Source organism: Fomitopsis serialis (genome assembly GCF_022376445.1).
Source record: "Fomitopsis serialis strain Sig1Antser10 chromosome Unknown B0H18scaffold_2, whole genome shotgun sequence".
Taxonomy (NCBI): domain Eukaryota; kingdom Fungi; phylum Basidiomycota; class Agaricomycetes; order Polyporales; family Fomitopsidaceae; genus Fomitopsis; species Fomitopsis serialis.
This window is the reverse complement of record NW_025954962.1, coordinates 1,641,529-1,661,148: the sequence shown is the minus strand read 5'-3', so window position 1 is coordinate 1,661,148 and position 19,620 is coordinate 1,641,529. Positions and strand designations below refer to the sequence as shown.

Below are 19,620 nucleotides of genomic sequence, written 5' to 3'. Positions count from 1 at the left end.
CGAGCCCAAGTGGCGTCCGAGAAGAAAGCTTCCGCTGAATCCATTCAATGCACCTGGATGCCATCAGCCACCAATTCGCAGAAGCGGATTGGGCCTGCCCGCCCAGGCGCTTCCAGGCTTAGTGAAGCGGAAATGGCATGTAAATAGACTCACTTCGATCCTCGCCTTCTGAAGCCAACCAGATGTCATATGGACTCGGGATCTCTTGCCATCATAAGATTGCGCGTAACGCACCTGCCGCAACGAGGCATAGGAGAAGACCCCCATCTTGAAACGCCCGCGCCGTGGCCGCACTCATTCTTCTGGTACATCACCGGACTCTGAGGAGTTCCTGTCAGGTGGGACGGAGTGTGAAGAATGCCGTAAGACGGAGTAGAAGGACCGACCTCGATGTATGTCCGGGTCTCAGGATGAAGGACGCCGCCCCGCACTTGCACATCCAGAAAGTACAACGCCGATACCAGCTCACAGAGCAGCTCCCAATTGACATGCGCGAATTGATGAACAGTCCACGTTTTCGATGAGACGTCTCCTGCGCTCGGGAAGATGCAGAATATCAAACCCGGAACTTTAGAAGAGGATGCTGCGGCCACCAAATGTCAGCAAGTTGAACCTCAGCCGCGGCATGTGGACTACGCACCATCTTCGCAACCTGGCGAGGCGTCCTAATTGCTGTTATTGTCGCTTCATAACAGCGGTTTGCCCCCGCAGAGCCAATACCCGCCGCCGCGTCCTGTAAGGCAACAGCATGTCCAGCGGAAGCAATTGCACAGTGGCGAGCTCAGCAGCAAGTGGTAGCAAACAGACAGGCTCGAGGAATGCGTGGTGTATTGAGTGAAATGAACGCAGTTTCGGACGCCGGATCTTGGAAGGAGGTGAAGGTCTGTGAAGGCTAAGTGAAGTGAGAACCATAAGCGCTCAGTGTTAGGCTGCTACTATCATAATAGCAAGTACTGTACTTACCTGGCATGACAGGGATCCGGATAATCGAATACCGCCCAACACGGTAATCTGCCGTAGTCTGGCAGGTTCCTGATGAAGTAGATGCACTGTCAGAGCTGCTACGATAGTACTTAGGCATCGTGACGAGACATGCACATCGATGCATCACGGTGAACCTTGGTGCAGTCGAATAGACCTGCTCCTGTATATGGGAGCATCAGCTGTTAGTATTCCAGTCAGACGCAAATACGAGAGCACTCACTTCAGCCTCCACCCCAAGACGTTGGGATCTCGAATCAGCGAATTCGTGCCCCATCCATAAGGAAGCCGGGGCACTGCTACAGTTGCTAACGGTAGAGGAGGGCACTTTCGACAATTCTTTTCCCGGTCGCTCAGGAGTCCCTGTCGTCGAATTCGAAGATGTGTCGCATCAAGAACCCAGCCAGAGTGCAGGCGACGAATCATTTACCAATCAGCTGTTGTTTGCTTGAACTGAACGACGGTCGCTGTGCCACGGTAGGTGGAAGTTCCTGTGGAGTGCGCACTGCGCACGCAAACCACGGTGACATGACCATCATTAATTGCACCGCCTCCGGTCCGAATCAGGCGCCCCTTGTCTGAAGCAGAAGGCGGCTGCGCTGCATTGCAGACTATGTAAGACCATACATATACCCGCGGCACGCCATAACCATTCAGTGGGATTGACTGTGTCATTAGGTGAGTTATCCTACCGCGTACACTGCCAGAAATCCTCCCGCAGGCATCCTGCGGGTGGGATATCCATCACTTTGACAGTAGTCACACCTGCAGGATGCCTGTGATCCTTCATCAGAATAACTGCATTTCGAAGACGGTGTTCTGCCTGCAGGCTCACCTGTGCTCACGTCTGAAACTCATTGATGGAACCGTAGGTGCGGTACGCCTGCCTTATTCGGTAATATCAGGTGACTACCTCCTTGCGAGCTGTAAGTCCGAGGTGCTCTTGGGGACCGCGGGCTGTGAGCGTCCTCGCGGTCTCTCAACCATCTCTAAAGAACTTCTGGGCACTGACACCATTTTCATATCTGACAAAACTCGATTTGATCCCGACTTCGCTGTGCATATTGATATATTATCGCAGTAAGCCATGTCCAGGGAAGTCGTTGACTATCATAGACAAGTATATTGACTAGGCAATCAAGCCAAAATGGCGGAGTGGTCGGAGTGGCTGGCGTGGATGTGAGGGTTGCTAGTTCAATTCCTCATGGGTGTGATTAATTTTACCCTAATTTGCGCCGCTGATGCAAGTGAGACACACTCCATTTGGGGACGATTATGTCACATCCGCTCACGTGCCCATCCTGCAGGATTTCTGCAGATCTGCCTGCAGGCGCGACATCGTCTTTGAACGGCACGACGCGCACAGATAAACTACCGGCTACGCACTGATCCACGCCGGGACGACCTTCAGGTTCGCCCACACATTTCGTACCGGTGGATTTGAGGCCGTGTAGCCTTCGCTGCTGCAGCTGACGACCTTCGTACTACCCCAATGTGATTGCCACAATCAGGGTAGCCATCCGGTAGCCATGGCCTCGCTATTTCGATCGTTCTTCGCAGTAGAAGAGGAGCTCACTCTAGCCCAGAAGCAAATGTATGCTTCCGAGAAGTTTGACAACTTTCGCCTCATCTCACGGCTTTGCGCCACACGGTCTTCCTGTACCCTGTCGACGAAGGATCTCGCATCCGCCGCCCTCTACGTTGTCCTCACGGAATTGGGCGAATTCGCTTTCATCGCAAACAGCATACCTGACACGCACTTCTTATTCGACAATTTGGAGATGCTTCTGCAGCCCAACTACCCCTTTGAAGGGTTCGAGGCATTGCGGACTGCGAAGCTGTTGTTGGCTTTCCGAGGCACCGTCGCCTCCGTGCCTGTCGCCGTGATTTATCGTCCAGGGGCCAAGCAGCTGGTCGTCGGCTTTGGAGGCACGACCAATATCATGCAGGTACTCTACGACATATATCCAATAAAGCGAGGACACCCTCTTGGGAACGGCTCCGTGCATTCTGGCTTCTACGCCATGTACGAAGGATGCAAGGACCAAGTGATCGATTGCGTCAAGGAGAGCTTCGACGAGCATGACGTCCAGGAGGTGGCAATCGTCGGGCATAGCATGGGAGGCGCCATGGCCTATCTGCTCGCCATCGACGTTCTTGCGGGACAATGTCCGCTCCCATCTGGGACCAAATTGACGGTCGCTACTTTTGGGTGCCCCAGGCTCGGAGACGCCGCACTATCTGAGTTTTGGCAGCAATTACTCGCGCAGTACCAAGCCGCAAATGGCGAAGCTTCTGTGAAGGACCTTTCCGTGAAAGGCCTGAATGATGGTATCTATTGCGCAGCCTCTCGCCGCTCGCGATCCGCACTGACAGAGGTGAAATAGGCGTGCCTTCTCTCCCGCCGGTCAGCTGGGGTTACAGGCATCTCGCACGCACGCCGCTATACTTCTATCACGGCCGGTTGTTCCAAGTTCCGGCGGCCGAACGAGAGCACGGTGTCTTCACTGTGGACAAGGAAGCGTTGGACCAGACACGCAGGCCGGACCACCCGCGAGGAGGGCACAACTACTATAACGGAAGGGACGCGGAGAAGGTCGTGCGGCGGGTGTACTGGCTGGAGCGCATAATGTCGAAGCACGCGGACGGGTGGCAGGAGAAGTATCTTGCCAAGGTTGCTGAGTTGGAACAGGTGAAGTAGAGTACCGCGCCGATAGTCACAACGTGCACAGCGGGTGTCCGGAGATCTGTGGATTGGGTGCACGCCTCAGTACACGTAGCGGGGCGTATAAAGCACGACCGCTGCAGATGTGTCGACACGAGAAGGTGCCATGCCTCAGAGGCCGTCAGAGTCGAGTAGGCGAATAGGGATTGGGAGGCCTTCAGGGAGAGAGAGCGCGCTGAAAGCAGCAGGGAGAGAGCCATCCGAACTGAGTTACGTCGATGTTTGGTCGTTTCGGCGCTCGGGGCCGCAAACAGAGTTAGATTAGATCATGTTGCCAGATCCGGGCGGCCGTCGGATTATCAGATAAACAGAAACCGGCAAACCAGCCGACTTATCTGATAAAAAGGAGCCAGCGCTCCATCGCATCACCGCACACCGGTCCCCATTTCTTCCCCTTCACCTAGATCCGCCTCGACCTTCCCCTCGCCCGATTATTTCCTCGTCCTCACACCACGCTGGCCTCCATATAAATCCGGCCTCTCTGCAGCCAGCCCTCCATCAACACCATGTCGCGGCTCACCGCCTCGCTCGACGCCGGCCACCGCTATTCCGACGCACACGACGTCTTCCGCCGGGCAGACGAGTCGGAGGAGGAAGATACCCTGGGGTCGGACGACGAGGGCGAACCCGCCGTGCGCATCATACCAAACGAGGGCCAGCCGTCGCCTCTTCGGGCCTACATCATCCGTGCCATCGCTCTTTTATGCGCATGTTCCCTCAGCATAGGAAGTCATTAGTATGTTATGATCGCTGTTGGGTGTGGAATGGACCCTTACGCCTCCCCCAAGTGCCTCCTACATTCTCGGACCTCTCAAGTCGCGTCTGGCACGCGAGATGGGCACGAACAACACGGAGTTCTCTCTGCTCATCTCGGCCTTTTCCCTCAACAGCACATGGACCCCGCTGGTCGGTGGACTGCTTGCCAGTAGGCTGGGTACGACTACCACGAGCATTCTCGCGACAGGTGTCATCTTCCTCGGTGCGTCACCTCTTCTTCATTCGCCTTCACGCTCCGCGTGCCAACCCCGCACGTAGGCCAGGCGCTGCTACTCTTCGGCAACCTCACCAACAGCGTCCGTCTAATGACCTTCGGCATGTGGGTGTATGGCCTCGGTGTGAGTCCTTTGGCAGTCGTTCAGGAGACCATCATCGTCCGCTTCTTCAAGTCGCATGGCCTCGGTGTCTCTTTGGCTTTGGGTCTCGTAGCAGGCAAGGGTGCGTCGTTCGTGTCGGCGCGCACTTCATACTCCCTCTCCGAAAACTTCGGACCGCATGCGCCCTTCTACGCATCGACCCTCCTTACCGCCATCTCCTTCCTCGTCAACATCATCTATGTCTGTGTATCAAAATGGCTCGTCCGCGAATCGGGGACGGAGCTCGAAGCGTCTGAACTCCGTGACGAGGCAGAGAATACGCAGATCTGCCTCACCGAGGCCGAGGCACTCAAGAAGGTTGCCAAAAAGCGTATGGTTTACCTTCGGGATATCACCAAGTTGGGCGATGTCTTCTGGGCGTAAGTATCTCGTCATCGTAGATCGCCTCCTGATCTCATGGTCACGTCAGTTACATCGGATTGAACATTCTCTGCGGTGCTATATGGGCGCCTTTCACTCACCTCGCTGCGTAAGTACCTTATCGCCGGTTGACAAAACTTTACTAATGCGCCATACAGAAACATCATCGAGAAGCGTTACGGGCTTACCGAGCGCGATGCCAGTATCAAAGGATCATACCTGTTGGCGGGTAGTGTTGCGTTGTACCCTGTGGTACGTCTCATCTACTCTGTTCACCTCACTAATCGCTGAGTGATGTTGCTTAGACCGGCTTCCTCGTCGACCGTGTGAAGCGCCGCGGATTCGTAATGCAGCTCTTGACTGCGTCCTCCATGCTTACACTCGTGTGCTACGCCTGGCTGGCGCTGCCTCCAAGCTGGACCAAGTCGCCTATGCCTGGCATCATGGCCTTCGCGTCCGGTCACGGCTTCTCTCCCCGTACGTGAGCGCTGATAGGTTGGTATGACATGCGTACTCACTATGACATCAGTTCTTCTTGTCGTCATCGTTCCCAGGCTGGTGCCAGCTAAGTACGTGTCCACTACCCTCGGTGCTCATAAGGCTGTGAGTGGTCTCCGCTTCTCGTTTGTTCAGTGCATGTGCTGATCACTCGACGGTGACGAAGTTGGAGCAGGTCGGCTCGACCGCGTTCCAAACACTAGCCGGAGTTGCTTTGGACTTCACTAAGAAGAAGCATGCGGAGTTCACAGGACCCACGGGTGGCGACACCAGGAGGGATATCCAGCTCGTCCTGAACGCCTTCGTGCTCCTCAATGTGCTTCAGCTCGTCAGCATCTTCGGCCTCGCTTGGCTTGACCGCAAGCGTCGGGGGAGTGCCTCTCAGAGACAGAGTGCCTTGTTGTCCGCGGTGCAAAGCGAGGTCGCGGCTGAAGAGGATGACGAGCGTGCTGCGGAGACGGCGAAGGGCAAGGAGCGTGCGGGTGCCGTATGGCGCATCGACAACATGTCCTCGTCCCGCGAGTGCAGCCGTGGTCCCTCATGCTGCCGCGCATCCTCTTCAGACGAAGTAGCGAGCGTACCTCTTCTGCACGACCACTCGCGACACCCTTCGCATCGCGAGAGTCGCTATGTGATTGCACCACTCGCTCCTAGTACCCCGCCGGCGCCGCCTTACCTTAGACGGTCTAAGGCTGTCCTTCGGCGCGGCGAGATCTTTGCAGCGATGTCGGCCATGGCTATTTTCTTCGCATGGGCCCTGTTCCTTGGGACGGCGTTCATGCGGTTGCGGTCGAAGGAGGAGAGAGGAAGCGCGGGAGTATCGTGAGCTGGAATGTAAGGAATTTGACTGAGTCGGACTGTCAGTGTACACGGTGGGAAGTGCCCCGATCTAAACGTAGTTTTGTAACATGTATCAATAGAGCATATCATGACCTTTACGATCTTTCCTAATACTATACAATATCTTTTCTGTGGTATCTGCGTGTGAGTGGATGCCTGTGCGAAAGCGTGGAGATTGATCCTGGGAGTTGAGTGACGGTACGGGTAACGGGCTTAGTGCCCCTGGGAAGAAGGTACACTCTAGCTTCGATTCGCACCTACTTACTGGGGCATCATACATAGCAATATGTAGTGTCCACTGACGTCCCGACTCCAAGTGCGAAGTTGTGCAAATATCTGTTCTACCTCTCTTCAGGTGCCACCAGCTGAGAGCACTGCGAGTCAGTTTCTTGTCTTGCAACTGAGTCAAGGTGGACACGCACGATGGTCAACTTCTTGTTCATCTCAGGGTCTTCAAGGGCTCTCAGGTCGAACATTCTAAAGGTTTAACATGAGCTGCAGCAAAACCCGCAAACATGACGAACGAACATACTTGATGAGATATTCGGTGTCTGCGGGCTCGTCAGTCTCCGTCATGCCGTTGTCCGTGTACTTCTTCCAGGTCGCCGCCTCATCCAGCATTTCCTGATTGATATACCGCGTGAAGTAGAACGTAGACACGCTATTGTTTTCGGGAACCAAGAACGCGCGGACGAGGTACCCAGGCTTCTCCGAGGTACCCGTCATGTAGCCCTTCTCCTGCAACAGCCTCTTCTGCTCCTCCCTGTTCTTGTTCAAACCTTCCGGGACAGACTTGTTTTCAATCGGTGCCGTCTTGCTGATCTGGAACAACTTCGGAAGCTTCTTAGGCAACGGTGGGGGCTCCCGTCCTGCAATCAGCGCCATCACGCGTTGTCGGGCAGCGAACACGTCCGTGTACTCGATGTGTGCGGCAATCGCAACGGCGTACTCCGCTGCGTTCTCGGGATGGTTGATCAGGTCGAGCGTGTAGATGAGGATGCCGTCGATGAGACACATGATATCTGGGTCTTGGGCCATACGTTCACCGACTTTGATGACAGGGTTCCGGGAGGGCGCAGGGACGCCAGTCTGTGCACCCCGACAGTTGGGCTTATGATCTTTCCTGCAGGGGTTTTAGAAACATCTTAAACTACGCAGGCATTTGCGCACCAGTCCGCCCTCTGACACTGTATCTCCTGTCAGAAGGCGTCGCACATATTCAGAGCATGCAGGACTACGCACCTCTTTCGAGCAGTACCCCATCGTCTTGCACTGGGCAATGGGTCTTCGTGAGTACTTAAGCTAGGTATGCGGCGCACACTGTGCTCACCCCAGAGCACATCTTGATGCTCTCTTTGCTGAGCATCCGCCTGCATTTTGAGCACTCGTACGAATGTTCAAACATAGTGGAATTGCGAGGCACTCGAACGTCAGATAGAGTCTTGGGCGCTATTAGCGCGTCGCGTCGCGTCGTGTCGCGCCCTGTGACCCTAACCTGAGAAGCTGCACCACGTGAGCTACGCAGACTGGCGCCGCGCCTGTCGACCCGCTGAGAATCATCAACAGCCCCGACCCCTCCTCAAAACCTCAAGACTCAAGAGGTGAGCCCGCATCTATGCTGCTCCAGTGTGCCGGACGTCTCGAGGAACCTGCTGGATTGCCGCAGGAAGGGACAATCCGGGCGGAAAGAGATGGATGGCGGGGGAGACATCCGGATGACACTGGGACCTACACCTCTTTCGCCGAGACGCTGATCCACCTCCTTTCCTCCAACAGTTCGCAAGCATGGGGGCTTACAAGTACATTGGCGAGCTCTACAAGAAAAAGCAGTCGGATGTCCTCCGATTCCTCCTCCGCGTGAGGTTCGTACATCACCTACCCAGCCAATGCGTAAATTTGACTTTGCGGTTGCACAGGTGCTGGGAGTACCGCCAGCTTAACGTCATCCACCGTGCCTCGCGCCCGTCCCGTCCCGACAAGGCTCGCCGCCTTGGCTACAAGGCCAAGCAGGGCTACGTTGTCTACCGCGTCCGTGTGAGGAGGGGTAACCGCAAGAAACAGGTCCCGAAGGGTGCGTTTGCTCGAGTTTAGGTCTACACCCAGACTCAAACGGCCCATTACAGGTGCCACCTTCGGCAAGCCCGTCCGCCAGGGTGTCAACCACCTCAAGCCCCAGCGTGGTTTGAGGAGCGTGGCGGAGGAGCGTGTCGGCAGACGGTGTGGTAACCTTCGTGTGCTCAACTCGTACTGGGTGAACCAGGACGGTGTCTACAAGTACTACGAGGTCATTCTCGTTGACCCCAGCCACAAGGCTGTAGGTGCTATCATTCTATGTCTCGATTACTGCTGACGGGAAGACTACAGATCCGCCGCGACCCCAGGATCAACTGGATCACGAAGCCTGTGCACAAGCGTCGCGAGGCTCGTGGCCTTACCGGTGTCGGCAAGAAGGTACACCTTTCATTGATGCTCCATTTGACTACATACTCATCATGTCTTCAGAACCGTGGCTTGGGCAAGGGTCATTTGCACAACCACACTCCGGGCTGGTCTACCTGGAAAAAGCACAACACCCTCAGCCTCCGCCGTTACCGGTAAACTACTGTCTGTCGTTGTTGTTTGCTCCATGCTATTGTCTTCTCCGCATATCCTTCATGATCCCCATGCTTGTATGGATGTATGTCGCGCGACTACCGAACAGAGTTGCCATTCGATGATCTTCCGTCCTCCGGCCTGACAGCAGGTCTGAGTTTTGCAGTGTGGCCCAGCTGTTTCTCATGGCTGTGGCGAACCTTCAAGCTTCAGCGACTTTCATCGGTTTAGCTACTGCAAGAGGTGATCACAGATTCAGCATCCCATTTCCAGGCGCTCAAGCAGTTGAAAAAGATCGTTCATGCGAGGTACAGACATGGCCGGTGCCGGTGAGGCCTGAGGAGCAATATGCGACTGTCAGTGCGAACATTCTTCATTGGTTCATTACAAGGGTAACTTAGTTTCGCGCGACCGCTCTGCGATCATGATAACCATATGACCAAACTCGAGCAGGAATGTGTAAATCGTTCAGACATCGCCTAGGCCCATGCCTACCGCCCCTGTGATAGCACGGATGCCTTCCCAATACTTGAAGAGACTCGACGTCGGACGTCTAGTACCACCATCCCTGTTGACAGCTTCACATCCCATTGCATTGTACCGTCTCGTGCTTCACCGTTCGAAAAATCATCTCGATGTCACCGGCACTTGTGACCATCGAGGGATGCAGCCCAAACCTCCTTGGGCCATCAATGCATCACGATTCACGAGGAATGTGCATAGTACATAATGACACGGACGCCGTGCTATGACACTTGGCCCGGTCCGTGCTCAGGTTAACACTGGGACGGGTGAGACGGTTTGCCAGCCTGGACTGCCAGTGCAGCATTGACAGGACATGAGACGATGCTGCTACTCCGTGGAAAATTCGAATCAAGTACCACAGTGGAAGTAACTACATGCATTGTTCTGTTGCGATGATCGATTGAGAGGATTGCTGGGGCCCAGCTACATACACCAGATGATGTCGGTCCGTTACTCTATACTCCATGTGGATGGTGCCAGTGTCTCTATTCTTCGCCAATTGCCCTTTTCAACAGTCCAAAAGCCCGTTAAACGATAATTCCCAATGACATCAGCCTGCGGCGCCTCGTTGACCTGCAGGAGTCAGCTGTAGTCCACGGCCCCGTTGACCAACGACCAAGAGCCTCGACAATATGCTTTGAGCGGGGTGACCATCATAGCTGCGATCCGAGACCTTGAACAACCCGCGTCAGACCAGGTACACATGCTTGTGTGCCGTGGCGAGTGTCGCGTCCGACTCTGTGTACACATATAGTCGTGGAGGAGGTTGGTGGGACAAGCGATGCCTCGCTTCGTGTGGAGTATGAGAGAGATATGGTACTGAGTGGTACGGACCCCGCTACTTTGCGAATCCCGACGGTGACCGCACCTTTTTGAGAGGGAGCGGAGGGCGTGCTGAATCCGACGCCCTTGAGGGAGGGAGAGCAGGACGTGCGGGATCCGACCGCTTCACGGGGGAAAGTGGAGGGGATGCAGGACGTGCTGGGTCCCGTCCCTTCATGGGAGAAAGCAGAGGGAGGACAGCACGTGCTGGATCCCATCCACCCACGGGAGAAAGCGGGGGGTGCGGTGACGGTGCCCTGATGGGAAGGAGTGGAGAGTGCACAGGCTCCAGTGCCCTTATGGGAGGATGTGCAGGGCGTGCTGACGACGACGCCTCTACAGAAGAGGGCTCAGGGCCCATCAGGGAGGATATCTTTACGAAGCGAGGGAGCTTGGGGAGCACTCGGGATGGCACATGTACAAAGGGAGCGAGTGCGGGGCGCTTGCGGGGTGGTTCCTCAACGTCAACATTAGCTTCGAGTTCAACTCGAGTAGGACTGAGCCGCCGCCGGCGCGTCTGGGATGCTTCGGTGTGTGCCTCAACATGAACGGGAGCGACTTCGCGGCGTATTCGCCGTGGTTTCTCGATGGGAGGGGACCGGCGATGTTCTGGATGAGGGTCCTAGGATGAACAGTCAACTAGGGTGAGCATATGGTCATAGTAATACATGCCACTTACATCCAAGTCTGGGGTCCTGACCTCAAGCACCGGAACAAGTCGACGCTGCCTTTTGGGCTTTCGCTCCGACTCAAGTGCCTCATCGAGAAAGGCGAGGACGTTGAAGGGAGCATTGCTTGATTGCACTGTCATATGGAATGAATCGTACCTCAATAAGTATGCGAGGATCTGCCAGTGCTCACTGGACGCACTTACGTTGACTTTGTTGCCGCACAGAGGAGCGAGTTAACCGCGTCGAACGCTTGGGCTGGTTGCCTCCTACTGTCGCAGAACCCTTCTTCCTGGATCCCTTTGGCGGCATCTGTGTTATAGATGACTGATCAGCGTCGTTTGCCAAAATTATGCGTCGCTGAGGGATATACTGCGCAGTCCAGCTTAGTGAGAACTCGGCAGGTGAGTGCTCGATATATATGTGTCTCAACAAGCCTCAGCTTTCGCTTGAAGGATAGTAATGACGGGAATCTGCCACTTACATAGGCTGAAAACACCGTGACCTGCTAATTTAGTAGTGAATGAAGGACTCCCTTCAAGCGGCACTTTCCAGGCGCCGTTGTCGGAGGACTAGGAGGGACGTCGCGCGTTGTATGCAGAGTCTTCAATGTTGTCGACGTTCAGTGAACGTTTGAAAGCTTTCGTTATAAGTACAAATGGGAGAACGGTCATGTGATCAGGATCCCAGCCACACCTCGGAGTCGGGGCGCGGTTGGGGCGCGCGCCGCAGCTACTCACCCGGTCTATGTTACAAGTTACTCTGCCCGACTTGTCTATCAACAACTTCATTTCGGACGGAGAACATGCATGTTTACGTGTTCTAGTTCAATATTGGTCACACCGTTTTGCATGCATTGCATTTCTGCCTCCCGCCGACTTGCCGGGAATCCGATGGATGTGATGCTTAAAGTCGACTCTACGCAGATCCAAGCCTTGCAGACTATATTTCCGCCGCGGAGACAGCTCGACACCTCTACACTCGAGATATTTGACGCAATTATGCCGGAGGAGCATTTAGTGTGCGGACGCACTGCTCGCTCGCGTGCAATATGCGGATATTGTCGATTACGTAGTTGCCCTAGATAAATAAGCGAGGAGGCATAGCAGCTAGGTACTTGCTATAGCTCAGGATGTATGCACCCTTCGCCATGCCTCACATCGCAGATGTTGTGGGGTCCATTGACCACTAGCATAGACAGCCTTCAACGCAATTGAGTTTGATCGAGTGTCGCTGTGTGGTCCAGCGCGTGTAAGGAAGGCGTGTCAATATTGTCCTTTGGTCGTCGATGGTACCTGTTCCTCCTCGATGAGCCTGCAGCGAAGGCCGAGAGCCGTCGACGCTGGAAGGGACGGACGTCGACGTCGGGCCGGCGTATTCTCGGCGCCTGCCTTGCGCGGCAAGTTCGAGTTGCACAAGGGGGCCCAGCGAGGGCGACTCGGACTCTGGCGAGTGCTCCGACAATACGCTGGGCTGCCCTCTCTCTCGTGCTCCCTCACGCCGTCGGCCTGCTGCTACGCCCACTGCTCGCGCTTTGCAACCCACAAGGCTGTCCCCGCTCGTGCTCACGTTCGCCTCGTGTTTCTCTCCGCGTCAGACGAGCCCCAGAACTGCACCAGACACATGTGTTGATCCGTTCTTAGCACTCAACCAATACCCTCTGCCAGTGCTTGACGTCCCCCTCTCCGCAGGCTTCATAAGCGTGTCCGCTCACCCCACACGGCCCTCTTCACCCGCCTCTACATCTGCCGAACTTGAAAACACTCGTACTAATTCACGACTGCATGATCTCTGCGCTACCTCTTACCCTCATCTCTCTGGTCCTGGCGGTTGTAGCTCTTCGGTCAAGACAAGGAGCAGACTGCTCAGCACTCGCTTCTCCGAGTTCGCGAGCAGGCCTGGTATGGCTACTGTTACTGGCGAATACAGCGCTCGCCGCACGCGTTGAACGCGTCGAAAAACGGAGCACGCCCACACAGACGTTCCCTAACGGGACCAACTATGTCTGGACGGTACAGGACACCTACGAAGGCTCGACGTTCTTCGAGTGAGTCCTCTTGAAATCTTCACTGTAAATCTGTGCGAGCGCCTGTAGTACGTTTGAATTCTACACCGGCGAAGACCCGACGCAGTACGTATCCAGCGTTTCTCCATGGTCAGAGGAGTCCGACTGACTCGCTGCAGTGGTTCGGTCAAGTAGGTCTCGTCCCCTCCGCGCTCTGTAGTGTCGCTGATGATTCCAGCTACACGGACCGGAACACGGCGTTTGCGGACGGTCTGGCCTACGTCGAGTCGGACGGTATCGTCGTCATGAAGGGCGACAATACGACAACGCTGTCAAATGGGCAGTACAGGAACAGGTGAGCATACCTGCTCTCAGCGCACCACCGGTTGTGGAGTGACGCGCTTCCGTAGCGTCCGAATCTCGAGTCAAAAGCAGTATAACACCGGTACGTACCATCGGGCATAGCACATCCTATCGGCCACAAACCGAATTCTATGCCTAGGCCTGTTCATTCTTGACCTCGACATGGCCCCATGGGGCTGTGGTACGTCTTCCCCTCGCGCATAGAACCTTCCCGGCACTCACGAGAAGCACAGGCGTCTGGCCCGCGTGGTGGACGGTGGGCGGGGGCACCTGGCCCTGGGTAAGTCGAAGTCGCGTGTCCGTTCTTCTCGTAGTCGATGACCTCACCGCGCTTCTCGTCTTATGCGCCAGACCGGGGAGATCGACATCATCGAGGGCGTGCACGATAATCAACACAACCAGGTTACGTGGCACACCGGTCCGAGTACGTATTCACCTCCGCACGGTCATCCCCATTGAGGGCGCGCTCTGACACCGGCGCTGCAGACTGCAACATGACGCAGAACGCGAACTTCACGGGGACGATCGTCGTACGTCGCTAATCCTCGTCACTGGCACCATAACAAAGCGGACGTGCTCAATCACACGACAGACGACGAATAACGAGCCAAACCTTGTCTGCAACTGCGTCGACAATTTCAACAGTAATGCGGGATGCGGGGTCACTGAGTGGAGCCGCGCATCGTACGGGCCCATCTTCGACGAGCAGAGTGGCGGCGTGTTCGCCATGAAGTGGGACGTGTCCGGGATCGGTGTCTGTGCGTGTCCCTCTTCCCATGCGCGTGGATGTGGATTGATGTGGTTATCGGCGCAGGGTCGTTCTACCGCGCGGCGGTCCCGCAGGACGTGACGAACGGGCAGCCGACGCCGTCGACGTGGGGCGAGCCCGTCGCGTTTTTGGAGGCCGGCGCATGCGACCCTCTCACAAACTTCATCAACCACTCGATAATCTTCGGTAAGTTCTGTACGGGCTTCACTGCACTATCTCTGCTTATCTTCCACCTAAGACATAACGTTTTGCGGTATGTGCAGCTGTTCGCATGCCGTTGGCATTGTACTGATTTTGAGGTAGGCGACTGGGCGGGCAACGATTACACCACGTCGGGTTGTCCGGGGACGTGCGCGGAACGATTGATGGAGCCCAGCAACTTCGACGTACGTAGTCGTTCCGAAAGTTTCAGTGTTTGTGTCCTTACACACACCTTTCAGAACGCTTCGTGGCGGATCAGGAGCCTGACAGTATACAGGCAACAGGTCATCCACGGCCAAGTCGCTTCCGACGCTGCTCGTCCAATGTTCCCAGTGGTTCCGATGCTCGGGGTGATGGGCGTCCTATTCGGAGTTTTGCTGTAGACTGGTGCCGGATGCCGCTGAGGAAGGGTTGGACCGATATCAAGTGCCAGCATTCATGACATTGCACGACAATATAAAGATACACGAATGCTACAAAAACCACGACTTACGAACTGTGCTGATGTATTTATCACGAACGGTGTAGACTGCTACGATGCTTCCACGGACGGACGGATTTGCTCCGTGCATTCAATTCGCGTTGCCCCATAGCCATACAATGATACATGGATAATAGTATCACAACTTCATCTTCCATATCCTCTCTTCGATATCCGTCACTGGCTCCGAGGCCGGCTCCGCAAAGCTCGCCCGTATAGGCGTCACGCTCGCCCACCCCTGCCTGATCGCCCATCCGTCGCTGCCCACTGGCAGCGTAGACAACTGCGGGGTAATCAGGCCCGTCATGTCCGGCGCCCACCTGAACGACAGCCGCCCCGCGTCCTCCGGCCTCGCCGCCTCGTCTACGCCGCCCAACGCCCTCGCCTTCCGCCCCTCCCCCGGCGAGTCCGGGCCCGCACCTGACATCGCCTCCGCCGCCGCCTTCGCGGCGCGCTCCTCCCCATGCGCCTTGAACAGACGGCCGTAGGCGTTCCGCCAGATGGTCGTCCAGCAGATGCGAAGGCCGTCCTCGTGCAGGAGGTCCCGCACCATGGGTATGTTCACGTTGTAGAGGTCGATCTCGCCGCCGCGCAGACCGCCGCCCGCGTCTGCGCCCCAGTGCGCCCAGAGGTGGGCGATGATCTTGGTCGCAAGGACGTGTGCGGGCTCGTGCAGCTCGTGTGGCGTCGGGTGGAGGACGGTGCCGTAGGAGAGGGCGATGGCACGAGTGCGGGAGAGACTGGCGGACATGGCCGCGCCGATGGTGCCGGAGGAGAGGGCGAATGCGGCTGAGAGGGATGAGTTGGGGAAGGGTATGATTGTTTAAGCTGACGTACCGGAGCTGTTGCGGCCAAAATTGGGTCCAGATATCTGAAACGAGGACACAGGACGTTGAGCATCGCAGCCTACGCGCATACGGCGCTGGTGATACGTACAACGAGATCTATTTCTCCGTGGTAGAGATTATGGAGTGCTATATTCGAGCACGTCGCAGGTGTCTGCACGAAAGCGATCAGTTTTCAGCAATTCGACGGCGAGCATCGACGGACCCCATCCAGTAGGATCCACTCAGCGGTCTCCCCCTCACGCAATGGCCTCGATTGCTCTGAGATCTCTCCTAGACCATCTAGTGAAAGGGCAGAAGGATGTTGAGAAGGAGTGTCTCATGCACGACGGCTAGACTCGTACCGGGTCCTTGTGGATAGTAGAACCGTCCATTGATCACTTCGTGGATATGATATGCCTTCCCTAGACGTCGGCTTAAGCACCGTGTAGCACATGAACAGCGGGTGTGCATCTACTCACCGATCCAGGATTTCTGAGTGCTAGGTATGACGACTTTTACATCCCATTCTACACCACGAGGTCATCTAAATTGTACAATGAATACATTCTTATGGGTCTCACCTAGGTTGTTGGTCAGATGCTGGTACAACCCGTAGATATAGGGTGACTCTGGCCCAGGAGGTCCGTCATCGTTCTGGTCAAAACCGAGCGCTAGGTCGTGAGCCACAGGTGTTGACCTTCTGACTTGCAGAGCGGAGCACTTGCCGTCAGTAGCACTCTCGGTACTTTGGTAGTCATGGTCAATGGCTGGAATAGGGATTTGGATCTACTGAATTGACCTCTGAAGACGAGTCGTTAAATACTGGAGTCCTTTCCGTGCGGAGCTCAGGGCCGGAGTTGAGGACGTTGAGGTTCACGAGGCTATGGCTCGAGCCCGAACGTTGCTCTGGCTCTTTGAGTCATGCCGAGACCGTAGACCAGGGGTGTCAAGCGCCATTGCAGTATTATACACGGATTCAATCACTCTCGACGAAGACACCGTCATGAACTCGTCGCCAGATTGCCTGGTGACAAGCCCCATTATGGGGCTTAGCCCCTACTACACATTATATGTGTACGCTATGTTACTTTTAGTAACATCCCGCATCGTAAGATGCGGTCAGCATCCCTAGGACGCCCCCTTCTTTATCTGCCTTTCTTCGACGATTCACATCTTCAAAGCACGCTGGGCCATCTGCAGGGCGCCCTCCTTTGTCTTGTTGCCTGTCGTTATAGCACGTTGAGTATGAGCAAGAGCGATCACGGATTGCGTGCTTACCGCCGATGAAGCCGCTGGCGTGGACGAAGATACAGCCATCTATCCCAGACTTCTTGGAGAGCTCGTCGTCGCGAACGCCTCTCCATACTTCAGGCAGGGCCTTGCGGCTGTCGAAGCTGTCGGGCGCGAGGGGAACGGCCTGGACGCGCCAGTTGTGCGCCGTCTCGTCAGGGTAGAGGACATAGACTGCGAGAGACTCGGCGGGGATCGCCAGCTCTTCCTCTAGATCAGCAAGGTGTTCCTAGACAATCACATATTCAGTGATGTGCACTATGGAGAGGATACATCATGACATACCTTCCAGGGCAGGAACTGGTCGAAGACGATGATCTTGCCACCGGCTGAGACATCCGCTGCTCTCGCTTGCTTAATCGCCGCCGCAACGAGGTTGCGGGCGGGAAGCCAAGCATTGGCATAGTAGTCCAGTCGAGAAATGAACTCTTCTCCAACGAGTGAAGAGGCCTTCAAAAACTTGGCCTGACGAAGCGCTAAGCCCGTTGCCATACGGAAGCAAAGGGAAGGCGACTCACATCGACTGTGTTCGAATCGAACGGCTCGTTCCAAGCTGGGTTGAAGAAACCAACTCTGCTTGAGACATCCGTCCTGATGCGATACTTGGGCTTATGGTCGGTGTCGTACTGATTGACACCATTGTCGATAGCGTCGATGGCCTCGATGTACTCCTTGTACAGCTTGAACCACAGGGTCTGCACTTTCTCGTCCTCTGGGGATGCATGCAGCCTACTGGCGATGATCTCCTTGCCAAAGTGCCTACAAAGACATCAGCGAGCGCGTTCCATGCGAATACATGATGCTTGGCAGCAGACGCACTTGTAGACCAACCCCGCCGAGGACAGCTTCGTCGTGAATCCATGTCCGAAGACCTCCTGGAAGCCGCGCTGGTGATGGTCGAAGCGCTGCTTACTCTCGTCGTACACGCCGCCAACATCGACCACGATCGAACAGGTATCGAGCACAGCCGGGTCTCTGGTACGCGTGAGGTCTGTCGTGGAGCTCAGAAGGGTGGGTCGATGCACGAGATGGAGTGTCCGCACCTGCAGTGCCGTAGGCCTCTGTCCTTTTCAGCAAGAAAACGGCCAGTGCCTCGTCGCAGTGAAATGTCCCGTTGTGCGTTCCGACCACCTGTCCGCTGTTGGCTTAGACTGTCAGATCGCAGTGATCGAGCCACATACTTTGCGTTCCTCCTGCATCTTCAGTTTCTTCGCTGGGGGTTCAAGGGCGCCTTCGAGAGAAGAAGACATGAGGCGAAGCTGGAGTTGGCTTTTTATACTGATGCCCTGGATGGCCTTGTTTGCCCTGTGGTGAAAAGACGAGTCCCGCGGTATCCGGAGAGTGCGGGTTCGCAGAAGAGTGACTGTAGCTGTGAGTCCAAATCGCAAGGGTGGTAGTAAGCTCCACTGCATGCCGGCCGCTCTCTCAAGGGACACCTAGGCGGGTGTGGGAGGCCGAAGGCAAACGCACGGAAAGAGCGACAAATGGCATTAGGTCGTGAATTCGAACATAGAGCAGTGCTATGAGAGGAGTGTTCATTCGACGTATGCGAAACTAGAACTAATGATGCAAGAGAATTATCCATGTGTCGTCTTAGCGAGTACGCTACTGTACGCGTATAATATATATCAGTTGGTCCATCGTCACCTATCTAGCGTCCACGAATGCAATGTAGTCCCAGAGAAAACAGCGTTCCATCGCTCATCAGACAGCATCCCCAGCTTCATGCAAAGACCATCGCCGCTCCGATCGCCATCCCCGCCACCATCGTGAGTAGGGCGTGCCCAGGGAGAGGCGGCAAGACAGCCAGTGCCGACGCTATATACGTCTCGTTGGGACCGTATATTCCGTGCGAACCTGCCTCGCCAGGGCTCGGCGCGCCGTTGGGTGCACCTGTGCCGCCACCGTTGACGCTAGACGGCGCTGTCGATACGGGAGCTTTCGAAGTCGAAGAGCTCTTTCCACCGTTGTTCCCTCCTCCAATGATGGACGTCGATGAGATCACCTGAGTCGTGCTGACACTGGTGACATGAGGGAATGAGGAGGTGATTGTCTGACCGCCGGTGACGACGTTTCCCGGTGCCCATGATGTCGAAGGAACGACGGTAGTGACTGTGGTCACGATGACGGTCTGCGACTGCTGCGAGGAGCCGGACGCTTGCGAGCCTGACGCTTGTGAGGATCCCGACGCCTGCGATGAGGACTGTTGCTGGGATGAAGACTGCTGCTGCGACCCGGAGTTCTGTGGGAGGAAGAACACAATTGAGGCTTAGAATCGCGCTGAACAGCAAAACGACGTACAGCCTGGGCAGCTGCCAGCAGAGGCAACGCAATGCATGTAAGGAGGGATGCGACACGCATTTTTGTGGCGAGGACGAGGTGAGGGAGGGCAGACGAGGACGCGGATGAAGGAGGCGTCGACGGCTCGAGACACGGTGAGAAGGGTTGCCGGCGAGGCGTGGTTTCCCAAGATGGAAGGCAGGCGCGGCGTGCCTCGCCGCGCCCCACGTGACTACGTA

At 55.8% G+C, this 19,620-nt stretch overlaps 9 protein-coding genes across 9 annotated transcripts; 4 read left to right on the top strand and 5 right to left on the bottom strand.

Moving 5' to 3' along the window:
- Positions 1-2,510: 2,510 nt before the first annotated feature.
- On the top strand, positions 2,511-3,682 carry B0H18DRAFT_866952 (Alpha/Beta hydrolase protein; the record flags this gene model as incomplete). Its single annotated transcript, XM_048039824.1, has 2 exons — positions 2,511-3,312; positions 3,369-3,682. The coding sequence occupies 2 exons, from the start codon at positions 2,511-2,513 to the stop codon at positions 3,680-3,682; spliced, it is 1,116 nt and encodes a 371-aa protein (XP_047900759.1).
- Positions 3,683-4,069: 387 nt separating this feature from the next.
- On the top strand, positions 4,070-6,695 carry B0H18DRAFT_971681 (major facilitator superfamily domain-containing protein). Its single transcript, XM_048043824.1, has 8 exons — positions 4,070-4,442; positions 4,495-4,685; positions 4,742-5,219; positions 5,270-5,329; positions 5,379-5,472; positions 5,526-5,697; positions 5,750-5,823; positions 5,885-6,695. Exons 1-8 carry the CDS (start codon positions 4,213-4,215, stop codon positions 6,542-6,544), a joined length of 1,959 nt encoding a protein of 652 aa, XP_047900758.1. The 5' UTR covers positions 4,070-4,212; the 3' UTR covers positions 6,545-6,695.
- On the bottom strand, positions 6,638-7,994 carry B0H18DRAFT_971679 (uncharacterized protein). The gene is made up of 6 exons (XM_048043823.1): positions 7,889-7,994; positions 7,801-7,830; positions 7,729-7,745; positions 7,091-7,681; positions 6,981-7,035; positions 6,638-6,923 (listed from the first exon to the last, which is right to left on the bottom strand). Exons 1-6 carry the CDS (start codon positions 7,961-7,963, stop codon positions 6,900-6,902), a joined length of 792 nt encoding a protein of 263 aa, XP_047900757.1. The 5' UTR covers positions 7,964-7,994; the 3' UTR covers positions 6,638-6,899.
- Positions 7,995-8,343: 349 nt separating this feature from the next.
- B0H18DRAFT_1081782 (60S ribosomal protein L15) lies at positions 8,344-9,156 on the top strand (the record flags this gene model as incomplete). Its single annotated transcript, XM_048031441.1, has 5 exons — positions 8,344-8,420; positions 8,475-8,629; positions 8,682-8,872; positions 8,923-9,009; positions 9,061-9,156. 5 exons carry the CDS (start codon positions 8,344-8,346, stop codon positions 9,154-9,156), a joined length of 606 nt encoding a protein of 201 aa, XP_047900756.1.
- Positions 9,157-10,513: 1,357 nt separating this feature from the next.
- Positions 10,514-11,477, bottom strand: B0H18DRAFT_1113472 (uncharacterized protein; the record flags this gene model as incomplete). Its single annotated transcript, XM_048032951.1, has 3 exons — positions 10,514-11,119; positions 11,177-11,301; positions 11,372-11,477. The coding sequence occupies 3 exons, from the start codon at positions 11,475-11,477 to the stop codon at positions 10,514-10,516; spliced, it is 837 nt and encodes a 278-aa protein (XP_047900755.1).
- Positions 11,478-12,949: 1,472 nt separating this feature from the next.
- Positions 12,950-15,031, top strand: B0H18DRAFT_1152637 (concanavalin A-like lectin/glucanase domain-containing protein; the record flags this gene model as incomplete). Its single annotated transcript, XM_048035740.1, has 13 exons — positions 12,950-13,212; positions 13,261-13,296; positions 13,409-13,525; positions 13,581-13,615; positions 13,673-13,714; positions 13,767-13,813; positions 13,885-13,957; positions 14,020-14,063; positions 14,141-14,291; positions 14,348-14,488; positions 14,541-14,555; positions 14,606-14,688; positions 14,743-15,031. The coding sequence occupies 13 exons, from the start codon at positions 12,950-12,952 to the stop codon at positions 14,884-14,886; spliced, it is 1,191 nt and encodes a 396-aa protein (XP_047900754.1). The 3' UTR covers positions 14,887-15,031.
- A 92-nt stretch (positions 15,032-15,123) lies between these two features.
- Positions 15,124-16,569, bottom strand: B0H18DRAFT_950441 (survival protein sure-like phosphatase/nucleotidase; the record flags this gene model as incomplete). The annotated part of the gene is made up of 8 exons (XM_048041953.1): positions 15,124-15,773; positions 15,822-15,855; positions 15,921-15,983; positions 16,035-16,111; positions 16,174-16,233; positions 16,291-16,338; positions 16,393-16,482; positions 16,509-16,569. The coding sequence occupies 8 exons, from the start codon at positions 16,567-16,569 to the stop codon at positions 15,124-15,126; spliced, it is 1,083 nt and encodes a 360-aa protein (XP_047900753.1).
- Positions 16,570-16,735: 166 nt separating this feature from the next.
- On the bottom strand, positions 16,736-18,553 carry B0H18DRAFT_971657 (GAMM1 protein). Its single transcript, XM_048043822.1, has 7 exons — positions 18,283-18,553; positions 18,145-18,232; positions 17,921-18,092; positions 17,620-17,860; positions 17,387-17,566; positions 17,090-17,330; positions 16,736-17,034 (listed from the first exon to the last, which is right to left on the bottom strand). The coding sequence occupies exons 1-7, from the start codon at positions 18,511-18,513 to the stop codon at positions 16,979-16,981; spliced, it is 1,209 nt and encodes a 402-aa protein (XP_047900752.1). The 5' UTR covers positions 18,514-18,553; the 3' UTR covers positions 16,736-16,978.
- Positions 18,554-19,517, bottom strand: B0H18DRAFT_971655 (uncharacterized protein). The gene is made up of 2 exons (XM_048043821.1): positions 19,403-19,517; positions 18,554-19,343 (listed from the first exon to the last, which is right to left on the bottom strand). Exons 1-2 carry the CDS (start codon positions 19,460-19,462, stop codon positions 18,825-18,827), a joined length of 579 nt encoding a protein of 192 aa, XP_047900751.1. The 5' UTR covers positions 19,463-19,517; the 3' UTR covers positions 18,554-18,824.
- Between the last annotated feature and the right edge of the window lie 103 nt (positions 19,518-19,620).